This window comes from Helobdella robusta (assembly GCF_000326865.2).
Source record: "Helobdella robusta unplaced genomic scaffold HELROscaffold_2, whole genome shotgun sequence".
Taxonomy (NCBI): Eukaryota; Metazoa; Annelida; class Clitellata; order Rhynchobdellida; family Glossiphoniidae; genus Helobdella; species Helobdella robusta.
This window is the reverse complement of record NW_008704083.1, coordinates 3,492,647-3,509,093: the sequence shown is the minus strand read 5'-3', so window position 1 is coordinate 3,509,093 and position 16,447 is coordinate 3,492,647. Positions and strand designations below refer to the sequence as shown.

The following is a 16,447-nucleotide window of genomic DNA, read 5'->3' as shown; positions in this document are numbered from 1 at the left end:
ACAAATTTTCTGTTTTTTAATTTAACATCCTAACCGCCTGTTTGACGCTTGTCGGGCTACAAACGTGGCATAATAAATACTATACTTCCTCTTAACTCGTGTTAAACATTAATTTGCCGAATCAGCATACGCTTTTTCTGGCTCTTTTCTTTACAACTCTCTACCTCCTTCTTTAACTACTTCTCCACCACTTGCGAAGTCCAGAGCGGATCTCAAGACCCATCTGTTTGCAAAATTCATTGAGGAGCGCTGTTGAACATTGCGGAAATAGCGCTTTACAAACTAATTGATTGATTGATTTTTCCATAGACAAATAATTTGCTTTCATTTTTAATTTATTACGATATTAATAAATATTAATAAAAAACTAAACAAAATAAAAAAAACATTTAAAATTTTTAAACAAAAATTTTTAAAAAAGCTCACATTGCATAGAAATTCGTGTTAATATAAATTGACACCCGGCCATTATTCTGGTTTCTTTGGACATGGAATTTTTTTTTCATAGTTTGAAAACAAAAAACGTCACAAACGTGTATGCAAAATAAAGAATAACTTATGGCTTCATTGTTGTATAATATTTTTATGATGCCACAAAATTTATTAATGTCAAACTCATTTTAAAATATATATACGAAATAAAAGTTTTAACTCTTCTCTAATAAACGTTTAAGTTTAAATACATTTTAATGAAATTTAGTGACCCATTTCTATTTAATTAATTTTTACTTTTAGTGCAATTAATTAATTATTTAACTAATTAATTATAAAGAAGCTATCAATCTTTATTGGAGATGAATATTTGTGGAAATAGATAGCTTTTGAAAATCTTTTTTTTCTTGAACATTTCGGATTATCAAAAAAATATTTCTGCAGGTTTTATTTAATTAAGGAGAGCAGTAGCAACCAGAGTGTCGGAGTCAGAGATTTTGGTTGGAGTCGGAATTATTTGAGAGCCCGGAGTCGAGGTCGGATTTTTAATTTTTTAGAAAATTATTTTTATTCTGAAATTTTTTAAAAATGGTGTTTTTTGGAACCTAAATGTGTGTAGCAATAGATAATTATTTTTAATACAGAAAAATATATGCTAAATAATGTCAATAAAATTATATAAGTTTTTTCGGTTGTTTTAAAACATAAAAATATAATAATTTTACTAAGAAAAACAATCACATTGGCCGATTTATAATGTTTTTTAAAGTAAATTCTTTTCAGTAAAAATAAAATGGCGAAAATATGATCCAAGAAGTGAAATTTTTTTTTCAGAATGTTTTAAAACATAAAAGTACAGTAATTTTATTTAGAAAAACAATTACATTGACCTATTTTCAAAATATTATCTATTTACTACTTGTGATAATAAGGTAAAATTATGATACAAAATGTTAAAAAATTTTTTATTGTAGTCGGAACCTGGAGTCGAGAGTCGGATATTTTTTATCCGAACCCGACACTCTGGCAGCAACATGAGAGCAGACAGTTTTTTGTCTTAATATTTTAATGGCTCTACAACTGATCGATTACAAAAAATGATTTTTAAGAGCTTGGCATTGAATATTTAAAAAATATAGTGGTAAAAGTAAATATTTAACATCATTATTGGCAAGAATAATAGACGAATAAAAAGTTTTATAGCGAGAATGTGTTATCCATTAAGTAAAAAACATATGTTCCTTTTTTTTAAATTAATAGACATTCATCTTGTTGTCGTTCTTAAATTAAATCAGACCTTCCTTTTTAATGACGACAATAAAACGATGCTCTTTATACGCAAACAAAATGAAACGTAGTTGTGATTTTAGAAATTTACTAATGAACAAAATTTTGAACTATGCTCAGCTATCGATAATTTTCCTATTATTCACATCATGACATAACAAACAGTTGTCTGCACAGTCATTTTTGCACTGGCACGCTTCTGCTGGTTCGAGGTGACATTGAAAAGGACAATTCGTGTTTGCGATGATTGTAGACATCTTCTTTGATAAGGAACCAGTCAATTTCACTTTACCATGCTGTTCACTGTGAAGCTGTTGCATGTCGAGGTCGGTACACGCGTGCAACGACGAGAAGTTCTGCAAGTGAATGAGTTGCTGTGGTTGTTGTGGTTGTTGTTGTTGTTGCTGTTGATGATGCTGCCGGAATGATTTGTTGTGACATTCGGCTGATCCATGGGACGCATCAGAATTTGTTATTACTAAAAAAGTGTTGACGTCTTGTGATGCATTGCTTTGTTTCATATCTGACTCATTTTCTTTAGCCTTATGTGGTCTGGTGCGATTCAAATGTTGTTGATGTTGATTGCAATGTGGTAGTTGTTGCTGGTATTGTTGCTCATTTAACAGCAGCTCAAGTTCGCAACATTCGTTATCATCAGCGAGGATGCTGCAGCAGAACTCCGAGCAAAACTGACACTGTGCATAGTTGAGGTGCTTGCATATCAGATCAGCTTCTTGAACGTTGCAGACTGTCGTGTTCGACGCGAGGTTCACCGCCATCTTCGGCGTGGAGGTTTGTGAGGCTGAAAGTGCTTTCATTGGCTGCATCTCATACATCTAATCACAAAAGATTAGAGTGATGCAATTAATACCTTAAAATAATCATCAACACTACCAACTGAAAATAAATTAAACTAATTAAAATAACTTAACACACATAGCTGCATATTTTGTTGAAGTTGCATTATAGCATAAATATGAGTAAATATTTACTTAAAAGACTATTATATGTACCTAACCTTCAATAGTATTGATTGTAAAAACAGTAAATAAAAAAAATTTTTAGAAATAAAGAAAAAAGATAAAAAAGACAACATCAAAACATTAAAAAACAAGAACAACAGCAGTAATGATAACCCGACATAATGAAACTAATATTAACAACAACGATGACAACAACAGCAGTAAGAAGAAACTGAGAAAACTGACGTTACTACACGAGCCATCATCCTGGTAGAGGACCGGCAGACCTTCTTGTGACGTCACATCCTGCAGGAACAGACTGGAAACCCTCTTGAAACTTGAACTTCTCAATAATATTGTTTTCAGGGTCTTTTTCTTCTTTAAGTCTTTTTTGTATCCGTCGGCCGTGCAGTTGTTGTTACCCGGTGTGCTATTCTTGCTATCAACGTTTGAGCTGCTACGACAGGGGATGATGTGATTGCAGATGGAGTACCTGTTGATCGGCGTGTTGTTGCTGCCTCTGCTGTGCTGTTCTTTCAGCAGGAATGTTGTCTTGTTGCTATCGTTCGATCTCTTCTTCCTCATCGGTTTCCTTCTTGTGGGTTGTGTTTGGTGATGTTAGAAGAGTTTACGTTGATAAGACGAATAATGATTGTGCTAATTTCAATAAGCTGCAATTTGTGTCGATCATTATGATCATTACTGATAATAATATTTAATTGCTGTTGCATTTTGGAAATTTAATATGGTATATAATCATAATCCTAATAATTTGCGAAAACATTTTATACAATTCTCACACCAAGAAAGAATTATAACACACCATTCTAAAGTTGATATCGTATGCAAACAAAATACATTTCTTATCAATTATATTTAAATTTTTTACCAAAGTTGTCTGAAATAAAATGCATTTTCAGTTGAATGAAGTAGTTCGAGTTGATTAACAAATGATGTTGAAATTCTTGGAATTAAAACATTAGATCTATTTGTCGTATTTGTGGTAATGAAAATAACATGATTCTGAGCAAATAAAGATCCCTCGTGATCTGCCGAATTAATAAACTATAATAATCAACCCATCGTAAAAACAACTACACGGGTGATGCGACGTAGTTACAGCTGCATGAAAACACAAAACATGGACTCAGTTGTTGGGGATGTAACCTTTGTCTGGAGCAGAGGACGGCGAACAAGAGCATCATGCCTGTGACTATGCCGAGTATGATGCCTATGACGATCGCCAGCACGATTCCTACGTACAATATGCAGTAATTTTTATTAGTTCTTCAATACTTTAACATTTTTATTTAATTTATCAAAAAGTATTATAAATCAAACTTTGTTGAGCTCATTTCTCCAAAAAATTTTATTATGACAGAAATGTGCGACTGGTGATAATTTTACTAAATCACGACAAACATCAAAGAGTAGAGCGCATCTGAAGAAACTGTAATGCACCGAAAAGAAAAGAACGTTGATTGAAACTACGTAACTAACTAACCTTGCGTTGAATAGGGCTCCTCTTTGCTCAATTCTTCTTTCAGTACGACCGGTGCTATTGCGTTATTTTAAAATCAATGTCAGTACAACAACAACAAAAAACAACAATCATTATAAGTCAGAGTAAAATATTAATTTAGTTTGCAGCATTCAAATCAAAAATATGAAATTGTTATTCATTGGTTCATTTTATCGTTACTTATTCATTATCTCACTCACTCATCACTCACTCACTCATTCACTCACCCAAAACTCACCAGCTGTACAGTTACCCACGTATCCAAACCACCTGCCATCGACACAAGTCATGTACCAGGTCTCCGACGTGCTGTTGCACTTGGCAGCCACCTTTCCTTGCTCCCACTCCAGCCACATGTTCGGGGGGGTCTGGATCTCCGGACACCCTACAACTGTTTGCATTGCTCTTTTGTTGTGACGTGCATTTCATTTCAATATGGTTATTTCATTATTTTTAGGTGTAGCTAGTGTGCTTAAATCTATTCAATTTACTTATTTTTTGATGAAAAAAAGCAAAAAACTCATTTTAAAAAAATAAGTTGTAGACAATTATACAATTGTATAAAAAAACAAATCAAAAATATTTTTGTAAAAAAAAGGTTTTTAACAATTTTTGTCGTTTCAAAATTAAAGTTTTTTTTAATTTTTTCAACGCATATTGTAAGAAAATGAGTGGAGCTTGTGAGGAAGTCATTTTTTTCATAGCAACACATTTTTTCGTAATATAATTTTAACAATTATCGCACTGAGCAGCACAAAAACGCTTCAGGACACAAAACCTATTTAGTTGTCGCTATGACAACGACCCAATTTAACGCTCGACCGACCAAGCGAGGTGTTCAGAGTTGAGGCTTGGCATCTTGAAGTTGTTCAATTTAAAAATTTATCTGGCGACTCTTCCCATTATATTATATTGCATTGACGATGAAATTTTTAAAATAATTTTATGGCAATTCTTTCACTATGTCCCAATAAATGTATTTAGCAGTAGATGGTTTATATTGTTAAATCGATAAACAATGTTTTTATTATTTCAACAATTTCAATATTTTATTTGACTAGGAAGCCAGAAGTTGTTGCTAACTTGTAAGGCCACTGAATCATGAACTCAATCCATCATTTGCTCTAACCACATTATTTATTTTGAGGTAAAAAAGTTTGTCACTGTGTTGTAATGCTTCCTCTAACTTTTAATTTACTCTAAAAACGTTGATTGCGTTTTATGACTTCACATAACAAACTTAGGTGACATTTTCATTGAAAGATGATTCTAGCTTAATAGAAACACTTTATGAATGTGATCTCCATGTTCTTACAGGCAATCACATTAACCAAATAAACCGCCAAGCGAATAGATTCCTTTAAAAATGATTTCATTAAAATATTAATAAAAGCGTAACATAGAATATAAATTAATTTTACGATGCATATTAAACTTGTTTCAATATGCAAATTTATCAAAATTATCTGCAAAATGAGCATTTTTCGTTAAATACAAAATTGTGAAGACATTAACATTTCCACAATATGTAAGACACTTTGAATGTTCATTTTTTTATTGATTTATTTCGTGTATATATTAATGACAGTAATGACGACAACATCAACAACAATTGATGATCTCAAACGACAAACCACAACGAACAACAACACGAACAACTCAACCAAAAACAACAACAGAACCACACCAACACAACCACAACAATCAGAACGTCAACGACTTCCACAACAACAACATCATCTCTTCGCTGGCACGACGTTTCACTTCACGCTCTACATCATACGAGTCACGCAGTGATCACATGATCATATCAAGATCTTATGATCACATGGCCACATGATCACATTGGTCACATGACCACATGGTCACATGATCACATGAGATGGGATAATGGATACGTGCAGTTGATACTGCGTTGTAGTGATTTGGATGGGACGCAAAAAGATTTCCGCTTATCATTGGCAATGCTTGTGATGATGCCTTTGATTTACTCGTATCGACATAAGCCGTGTAATGTTTTGTTAACATTTCTGTGTAATGCAGACAGAGAAAATACATCGTCACCTACTAATAATGATAACGATGTGATGATCACTCCACACTTTCCACTTTCCATGCATTGCATTCCAGATGTTTTGTCACTTTTGATGCTGTTAATTTGATTACTTTTATTATATTTAGTTTGGTTTTAAATAAGTTTTTGTGGTTATTTTTGTTTCTATTGTTTATGTTTTTTTAATCTTTACCATCGTATCATTTGAAACCTAGTCTATCCTTGCTAACATTAAAAATGCCACTGCATAAGGAACCCAACAATAACTAATTAAAATTTACTTTGTTTTATTTAAACAATACTGTTAATGCATTAAAAAGTGCAACAGAATGTTTATTGAAAAGTATTTGAAATAACTTTTAAAAGGTCAAGTTTTTTCAAGATTTGGCTTTAGATTAGGCTTTAGACCAAGTAATTTTAAAAAACCATTTACGTTAAGCAAGAGTTTTTTTTTTAAATCTTTCTGAGCATGCTGTCAAGACGACAATATTACTAATGAAAATAAGATTGGTTCACTATCTTGGCATGGAGTATAGTGCACACGAAGGCACAAACTTGCAGGCAGGAAACTTGCGTGGTTCTCGTCCATTTCGTTATTTCATTCAAGATATATACTAAAAATATGGTACACAAAAATAACAAACGAACGATTAATAATTTATCGTTGGCTCCATATGGATATTGGAGTTTAAGATAAAATCGTCTTGGCAGATTTGATGTTGGTAGATAATTGATGGTGCAATAGAAGAGTTGTAATCGCTCGATCAATCAGAAATGCTTTGAACATTATTTCCATTGTTCCATTATTTTCGCATAGATTAATATAGATCCGATGCTCGCACTGCTGCTGGACACTACTCCTATAATTAAAAACTTTTTACGTCCACATCTGCACGCTTGCTTGGTACAACTCACATGCTTTCTTTTATTTTATTTTCATACAATCAATTTCGTATTTAATAGTTTTAAAATTAATAAACTAATAAACTTTTAATTACAATTAATTACCCCAAAATTTTTTTTTAATTTCAATTTTTAATTATCAATCATCCAGTGTTCGATTTCATTCTAAATATTGTTGTTTTGTTTTTGTTTTTTTTTTATATTATTTATAATTTTTCAAAATTTATAAAATGAAGTAAAATAAAAAATCATGAGAACCATGCTCTCGAAGTTTTTCAAGCACAAAATAATTGCACTCAAATGAATGTGCTTTACAATTTTATTCAACTTCAACAAAGTACATCGCCATGCATCAAAGTTTCATTACGATCACACTTTGTTGACCAGTTCAAAAAAATTACCTCAACACAACATCTGAATTACGTGAGAGCAGACAATTTATTTACCTCATAAGCATTTTAATGACCAAACATTTCAAAAATAAATGTAAACATTTGAAAAAACTTTCGAAAAATTTGCTAAAGTATTGTTTGCGGGAGCCATCAAAACATGTAGTCGCACGTAATAACGTGGCAGAAATTACAAACCTGCTGTGCTGATCACGTGCTTCCGTAGTCATGTAGTCACATGATCTGATCACATACTCACGTGATCATATATTACATAATCATTTGATAATATTGTCACATGTCTGCATAATCACATGGTTACATGATTACATTATCATATTGTCATATCATGATCATATGATCACATGGTCACATGATCACGCATTCAAAGGCACGCGCTCGTTCAGCTTATAAAACAATAACAGCGTAACCAAGCAATAAAAACAATAGGACATTTCAACAACAACACAGTATTAGGCGATAACATGAAGATTGTTTAATAAAAACAACACAATAGCACAACAAGAGCAAAAATAAAACATTAACATAACTCTTTTTCAGATGCACAACAACCAATACAATATGAATATAATGACGAAAACACGATGCTAACAATATAATATTTAACAAATTTGAACATTTTTTCCAAAGTTTATAAATTAAGATAGATTTTTTCAAACCACGGCAGCTAAACTGGTTGCAACAAAACATAACATCGCAACAAATAAACATTACGTCACAACAACAAAACATCACAACAACAAAAACATCACAACAACAAAATATCCCAGCGACAACGAAACATCACCACAACATAACGTCACAACAAAATCACATCACAACAACAAGACATCACATCAAAAAACAAACATCACAACCACAGAACATCACGACAACAAAACATCACAACAACAAAACATCACAACAACAAAACATCACAACAACAACAAAACATCACAACAACAACAACAACAAAAAAAAAAAGAATACAAAACATCACTACAACATAAAATAACAACAACTAAATATTACCACAACATAAAATAACAACAATTAAACATTACCACGACATAAAATAACAACAACTAAACATCGCAACAGCAAACATCACAACAACAACAACACATCACAACACATCACAGCAACAACAACACATCACGACAACAACAAAACAATAAAGAATAAACTGAAGGTAACATGACGTAGATGGACGCCAACAACAACATTTCAGATAATGTTGTTTCGTGGAAAAATTATTGGATGAATGTTGACAGCGAATGTTTGACAATGTTGTTGTCACTGAGTAATAGTGATAATGATGATGACGATGTTGATGGCTATGATTATTATGATAATAATAATAATAATTATTATTATTATTATTGTTTATTATTATTATTTTTATGAAGCCGACTATGACGCTGATAATGATGATGACGATTTAATAATTGTTGTTGTTGATGATGATGATGATGATGACGACAATGAGGGTGATGATGAGGATAATGATGATAATGACATCTATTACTGACTGACAATATAAAGATTTCATCCCAGTTCAAACTCTCCACAACTAACTCATGACCCAGACCTTATTAAAATGGGGACGATAAATTTCTTCGTACACATATACGGCCTTCGATAGTATCATTTTATTTGCACCTTCTTATCCAAGCACCTTTTATTGGCGCCTTTCTCATTACCGCGTCTCGTTTGATTTGAAATAAATGCTTTAAATGTCTTAACGTTCTCGGGAATAATCGTAAAATGCGGACCAAATGTTTTATTTCTTTTTTTGCTCCATGCTCCACTTTCGTAATGTTCAAACAAATGTATTGTAAACTTAAACACGTGAAAAAATGCTTACCTTCAATTTTGGGTTTGTTTTTTATACATTTTTTATAGTGACTACAACATGTCATCATTTATTTATTTCTTCGTTGTAGTGATTAAATGTTATGATTAAAAAGCAGATAAAAGCGGAAGGGTTATAGATTGGATATTAACATGGAAACAATTCAAACTACGAAATACATTTTGGTTGCCAGTCAGTTGCCATTAATTTCAATGTTTGAAAATATAAATAGTCACATAATCATCTTATTGATTCAATGTTTATTTTTCTAAGCATCTGGCAAATTCGATGGCCATTCTTCGTGATCAGCGACTTTGTGGGAATTCTTAAAAGCAGCAGGCGCTAAATAAATAAAAATTAGGCATCGAATTTTAAAACGGTTTGTATTAGGAGTGAAACCGTTAAAAGAATAAGTAAAATATGCATGAATTGTTGAGGACGGGACAAAATTTGTAGCAGAGACTAAAGTTTTAAAGCCAATTGGCTGCTGTAGCTTGTGGAATGTGATTATTACGATATAGTAATTCGTGTTAATATAATTACTAGAAATACAATTGAAAAGGCTAAGCAAATAGGCATGATGAATATGTTTTATCAGAACTTGGTTGTATGTGCCCACCCAAAGTACATCAAACACCACAAAAATCAGCATGCATAAACGGAGAGGAGTTATCGTTAACATCAACCAAAAGTCCTTTACTATCACAACATCAAAGCCAACTACTCCAACATAAAAGGGCAACAACATTATCATTATCTTTAACGAAATTAATAATAACATTGCCTTTAACAATAACAACGACAACATCAACTAGTACGACATCAACAACAGCAACAACAACAATATCAACAACAACAACAACAACATGGTTATTATCATTAGTAAAATCTACACTAACGCAAACTTTAATAACAAGAACAACGAGAACATCACCAACCAACAAAAAAAATACATTTAAATCAAAGGAAGTGACTAAGACAACAAAACACAACGTCACATCCACGCTCGCCGGCACACAAGATTTTTAACCTTCGTATGAGATAAGAACTTTCTGCACAACAATGACGTCATCGCGATCAAAATCATCGTCGTCACCGTCGTCGCTATCATCATCTTTGCTGCTTTCACGATGTCCGACATTATTTACTTCATCAGCATCATCATCTTCATCATTATCTTGCAAGTACATTAAAAGTTCATTGCTGGACGAGGTTAAAAGGGGGCGCTCCCTCGTCGTTTCATCCCCGCAGAGAGAAATCTTCCTGAAATTTATACCAACATCTCTGACGTAAAGGTAAGAGCCGCATCGTTTTGGCCGGTAGCTAGTCCATAAGTTGTAGTTGTTGTGGTTGGTAGTAATGCTCGTCAGGCCGTCGATATTGTTGACGTTGTTGTTGTTGTTGGTGGTGGTGGTAGTTGTTTGGTTGATGGTGTGGTCCGAAACAACAGCTAAATATAAAAGTTTATAAAAATAAGAAAGTAAATTTGACAAATGAATATACAGACAAACAGATTTAATACAGACGTGAATGAAAAAGGTGAATGTAGACGTTGATAAATGGAATAAACAAACATATAAGTGGTTAAAAATAAATGGAGATGTGAACAGTTAGCATGGAGGGAACAGTTAACATGGCTGATTAAATTGAATGAAAATGTGGATGAATAGACTGAATGTAAGTGATGATAGTGTGATTCTGGTCAGGGTTCTTTACAGTACAAAGATTTATCGTCAATACTATATACCAATATCCGCTTTAGAATGTTTGTCGATTCCAAAACCGATACTCATTTTTGAAAAACTAAGCATTGCCAGCGATATCAATCATCTGGTAATTTTAAACGGTGCCACGCAATATCATTCAACTATTATTTTATAATTCATTAGCATTGTATTTGGTAGTTATATAATACGTAAAAATCATTGCATGATGGTTTATTTTAAACATTATTAATCGTCAAATTTGAAGAAAAAAAAATGTTTAACAAAAAAATTTTATAATGTAAGTTTAAAAAGCATTAACATTTCATCACTTAACCCTTAAAAAACACCGCCATGTCAAAATGTTGACTTTTCAGCATACAACACAGCATTTTCTTTTGCTGCTGCTTAATTTTTACAAATTTTGAAAAATAATTATAATAAGAATTATTATTGTTACATTATTTATGAGCATGTGGAATCAAACGAGCTATACCTACTTGCAAACGTCATAATATACGTATAAACTATATTATATCATATCATATTATTATATATAGATTACAAATGTAAGGTAATAAAAATTTTTAAGGAAACAATTTTTATTCGATGTACGGCAATTGAGAAAATGGTTTTTTAGATAAATATTAGTTGCGACATTTTAAATGTTGGATGGCATGGCATGAGATTTTAGGCCACATTCATATCGTTAATGAAAAAATTTTATATTTTATTTGAATTTGTTGAATGTTTATCTTATTAATATCGTTAAATTTCTTGTTTGTTAGTTAGTTTTATTGATTATAGCTGTGTGGATTGGATGGTTGGTTGAAATAAATGATGATTTGCGGATTAAATGAATGAACGCAAAGATGCGAGTGGATAGAGAGAATGATTGAATAAATGTTGTGCAATAGTTAGGTTCAGTTGACTGGGTGATATTTTATTTTCATCGTTTCCATTTTGAGATGAAGATTGTTTTATCAACAATTTCGTTTTCATTGACTAAATATCTGTTATTGAAAAATTAATTTTATAGAAGATTCATTTTAATTAATAGGTGAACTAGGTAAGTGAATAAATAAAAATTTAAATCGTATGTTATGTGTTTGCTTATTTTTGTCCTATTCATTATAGATTAATTTTTTTACATTTTATTTTATTTTGCAAAAATATTTGGCTACACTCGATTAAAAAAAGAAATTTGAAAAATTGTTTTGTATATTCAGTCAACTAAAGAAATTAAGAGATTATTTTGTAAAATTTAGACAAAAAAAGAATTGTAAAAAATATGCTTTGCATTACCTATATGAAAATAAAACATCACAACAAGCATCGAGTAGAATGTACTAAACTAACATACGAACGTACAACAGGCACCGTGCTAGCCAATAAAACATCAGTAATAAACCCGCTAACTTTGTTCCATGAAAATAATTTTCAATGTTATTTGTTGACCCGTTGATGCTTTAATTTTCCACGGACAGTTCAAAGATCTGACGTTTTTGTTGCTGCTGTAGTAGTTGCTGTTGCCGTTGTAGTAGTAGTTGTAGTTGTTGAAGATGTTGTTGTGGCTTCGTTTGTTTTTATGTCTTTTCTGTTTTTTGTGGAGATCATTTTCTAGATGTTGCCGGTTTTGTTGGTGTAGTGTTGATGATTGTTGTTGTTGGAGTAGTTGCTGTTGTGACTGTTGATGTAATTGTGATGATTTTTGAAAGCGATGTAAACGGAATAGTTCTCGTTTTTGCATTTGCCTCTTACCAATTCTTTTAAAAGAATTCAAATTATTGCAACTAATACTGGCTAACTTTGTAGCTGCAGCGGTGCAGTTTTGTTGAAGTGAGCCACGACGAAAACGTTGTCGTAAATTAGAAGATGATTGAAGATGTTTGTAGATATGATGCAATTGTTTTTGTTGCTGTTGTAGTTTATTCTTTTGTATAAGTTGTTTTTGTTGCTGTAGTTGACGTAGCTGCTGGTGATTCTGTTGTTGTTGATGATAATGTTGTTGTTGATGTTGTTGTCGATGATGTTGTTGTTTTGATAGTTGCTGTTGCATAAATTGTTTGGTCCCTAGAGGTTTTTTAAGTTTGACGGATTCTTCTTCAACGGATCTCTTAACTAAAGAATGTAGTTTTACGGAAGCAATTTGTTGACGATGTCGTTTCATTCTGCTCACTTTGTATGAGTATTTCTTTGCAGTCGTTCGTTCAGCGTGAAAAGTAATTTCTTCCCTTATGTATCCAATATTGTTAAGAATAACATTAATGTAACTTCCGTCGTAACTGCTGTTTCCGAAATTTTTGTACTTCTTGATATTTTTGTTAGGCAAAAATGTGCCGTTTTTTACATGTTTGCCGACTGTATTAGTTTGAAACATTATGTTGTTGTTGCTGTTGATGATGTTGTTGCTATTTTTGGATGTGTTTGTTATCCGTCTGAGCATGTTTGTGCATTTGTTCTGTGTGTACTGCACTGAAAATTAAATGCACATTTTTTTAATTTATTATTTTAAATAATTATTTACTTTCAGTTATTGAAGGAAGAGTACTTGTTCGATACAGAACTAAAGAAAATATTCATGACCTCATATCGTACATTATTTTATATGAATTTAAGCATGTTTTTCAATAAGAATTAACACTCTAAACCAGAAAATGTAAAACAGGAATAAAAGCAGGAGCAGAGATGAGCGAGCGTTGACAAGTGGCTGGTGCATCTTTCAATCACGAACCTGCCTCCACTGCATCCAGAGCTGATAACGCGCAATTAATACTTCGATGATTTTAAGCCCCTCGTTATCAATCTGTTTAATCTTTCAATAAAATACTCAACGAAGTTCAGTCACGTAATAATAAATATGTATGTGGGTTAATGTAAACATATAAATGTCAGATAAATTTTAACGATGGACTGTCAGTTTTGACAGCAACTGCTAATAGAATTTAGTTTGATGGCTAACATCATTTTGAGAATAAATTTTATAATTCGCAAATAAAAAATACTTTAGTTATTGATCAGTAACAATAATGATTAAAAGTAGGATAGAAATCTTACACTTTACTCTAGATACCAACCTATACTAGACATGTGTAATAAATTAATTAACCTTCTCAAATTTATTCCTTTCAAAATCGTCTAATCGAGTTGGACTTGGTTTAATATTTTTAAATTATCTCCATGATATGTTATTGATTACCCACAAAATTATAAAAAAAAATCAATATATTATAGAACTTTACTTTGTTTAATTATTATTATTATTATTAACGGGGTTTAAAGTAGTTCAGAAGACTATGGTCTGTGTAAGAACCACTACTAATTAGATCTCCTAATATCCTATCTGTCCGAGTTTGGCTTTGAAGCTGTTGAGTGAATTCGCAGAGACTGCATCATCGCTTAGCTCGTTCCAGGCGTTGACCACTCTACTGCTGAAGAATCTGCTCTTTATTTTTCCATCCGAGTTTTTGAAAATCTTAAATCAGTGTCCTCGTATTTTATCACTGTTTACTAGCCTGAAAAATCTCGAGTATGGTGTTGTTTTCCTATTCGTGATCAATTTATGTTTGGATTAGATCTCCTCTACATCTTCTTTTTTCCAATGATGTCAAGTCGCATTTTTTCAATCTCTCATCGTATTCCATTTTTTCTCTAATCATTCTTGTGGCTCTACGCTGTACTTTTTCCAAAACTTCCTTATCTTTCTGCATATATGGGCTTCATGCTTGAACACAGTACTCCAGATGAGGTCTGACCAGGGTTTTATACAGTTTCAGTATAATATGCTTCTCTCTGCTGACCATTGTTCTTCTTATAAATCCCAAGATATATTTAAATCCACGTGATTTTGGTTGCCTTGAGAATTAACATGCATGCTTCAATATTTTTTAAAGATGATTATTATTGAATTAACCAGTCTTGATTTGAATAAATTTTAATTATAAATATATCTAATTTTGAAAAAATGAAATTTTAAATTAAGAGAATGAAACAGTTTGAAAAAATAATTTAATAATTTCTGCAAATAAAACCAATTTTAACATCATTAAATAATTCACAACATTGAATTCACTGTATGGCTGATGCATGCGCTACCACAGCTATCCAGCTATCACACAAAAACACACATTTAACATGTATATGTATTTTATGATATTGAAACAAAACGTTATTATAGATATTTAACGGACCTGTTCGTCTGACTAAAATGTCAGGTAGGAGTTAGATGCACATCTAATTAATTAGAAACTGGGACACTTGTGAAATTTTTAAATACATCGAGCCAATTTTAAAGAAACAACATTAAACAAAAGAGCCCAAGAAGTTGTTACAAAAAAGTTCGTTTGTTGTCATTAAGAGAAGCACCGAGCTACTTACATTCAAAAGTTTTCTGACATTCGAATATTTTGCAAGTGAAGACAAATGAGTGTGGAGCCATTTAATGTTTATTTCACTGTACGGTCCTTCCAAACATCCTTTTGCACGCACTTGCGTGGAATTGCATTTTTGTTTGAGTGACACATTGTCTTAAAAATTTCTTTCATAATCGTGAATTTGTTACTTTCATTTTTTTTTTCATAAGCTCGCATAAATTTTCAGCAGCATCCAAAACTTAATATCACATTAATTCATGAACGTTGACGAATTTGATAGAAATGACGATAAATTCTCCACAGGTACTGTCCTCTTTATTTGCCACTTTGTAAATAGTTAGTGACTTCCAAAGTGTATGCTGCTATCTGCGGTGCGATTCTGTCGTTTGTTGGCAAGATTGTTACTATTGTAATGGTTTACTTATCATTATTGAACAATTACTAACTCTACAACCAAAACCAACATTCGACCAACTAGCTCTAACTCAACTCTCCTAACTAACGTGTGTGAGGGTTTTAAGGCTGTTGAGGCTATTGATGTCCATCTTTGTTGTCTGTTTCCACAATTTTTTATCTGTGGTTAATTTTATTAAATTTAACCTTTCCACTTCAGTTTATTTTGTAATGTCATTCATCTACTTTTTGGCATGTTTTCAAATTTCTCTTCTGGTTTCTTTTCCTTATTATTACGGTTCTAATTTTTTCATGCCACCCAGCATTCATTCTGCAAATGTGTCGAGAGAGTCATGGTTCTTTACTTTGAATTTTCCGCACAATTTTTTTGTATTTAAAACTGGTTCTTTCCAACGTTATTCCTCATCCTCTGTCTTCAGTATTTTGCAGCACTTCAATTTAAATATCTCCAATTTCTTTTTATCATTTTTTTTATTATTCAAGTTTTTAGAGTCACCGACAATTTTTTACGCTAGACTGACAATAGTGGATCGTTCATCCGTTACTTTTGCCAC

The 16,447-nt window shown here is 32.0% G+C and overlaps 2 protein-coding genes across 2 annotated transcripts; both read right to left on the bottom strand.

Moving 5' to 3' along the window:
• Positions 1-1,835: 1,835 nt before the first annotated feature.
• Positions 1,836-4,604, bottom strand: HELRODRAFT_160284 (hypothetical protein; the record flags this gene model as incomplete). Its single annotated transcript, XM_009017258.1, has 5 exons — positions 1,836-2,555; positions 2,928-3,276; positions 3,849-3,936; positions 4,186-4,239; positions 4,442-4,604. The coding sequence occupies 5 exons, from the start codon at positions 4,602-4,604 to the stop codon at positions 1,836-1,838; spliced, it is 1,374 nt and encodes a 457-aa protein (XP_009015506.1).
• A 5,067-nt stretch (positions 4,605-9,671) lies between these two features.
• On the bottom strand, positions 9,672-13,825 carry HELRODRAFT_160283 (hypothetical protein; the record flags this gene model as incomplete). Its single annotated transcript, XM_009017257.1, has 6 exons — positions 9,672-9,745; positions 10,434-10,853; positions 12,526-12,726; positions 12,915-13,179; positions 13,286-13,499; positions 13,758-13,825. The coding sequence occupies 6 exons, from the start codon at positions 13,823-13,825 to the stop codon at positions 9,672-9,674; spliced, it is 1,242 nt and encodes a 413-aa protein (XP_009015505.1).
• Positions 13,826-16,447: the final 2,622 nt, after the last annotated feature.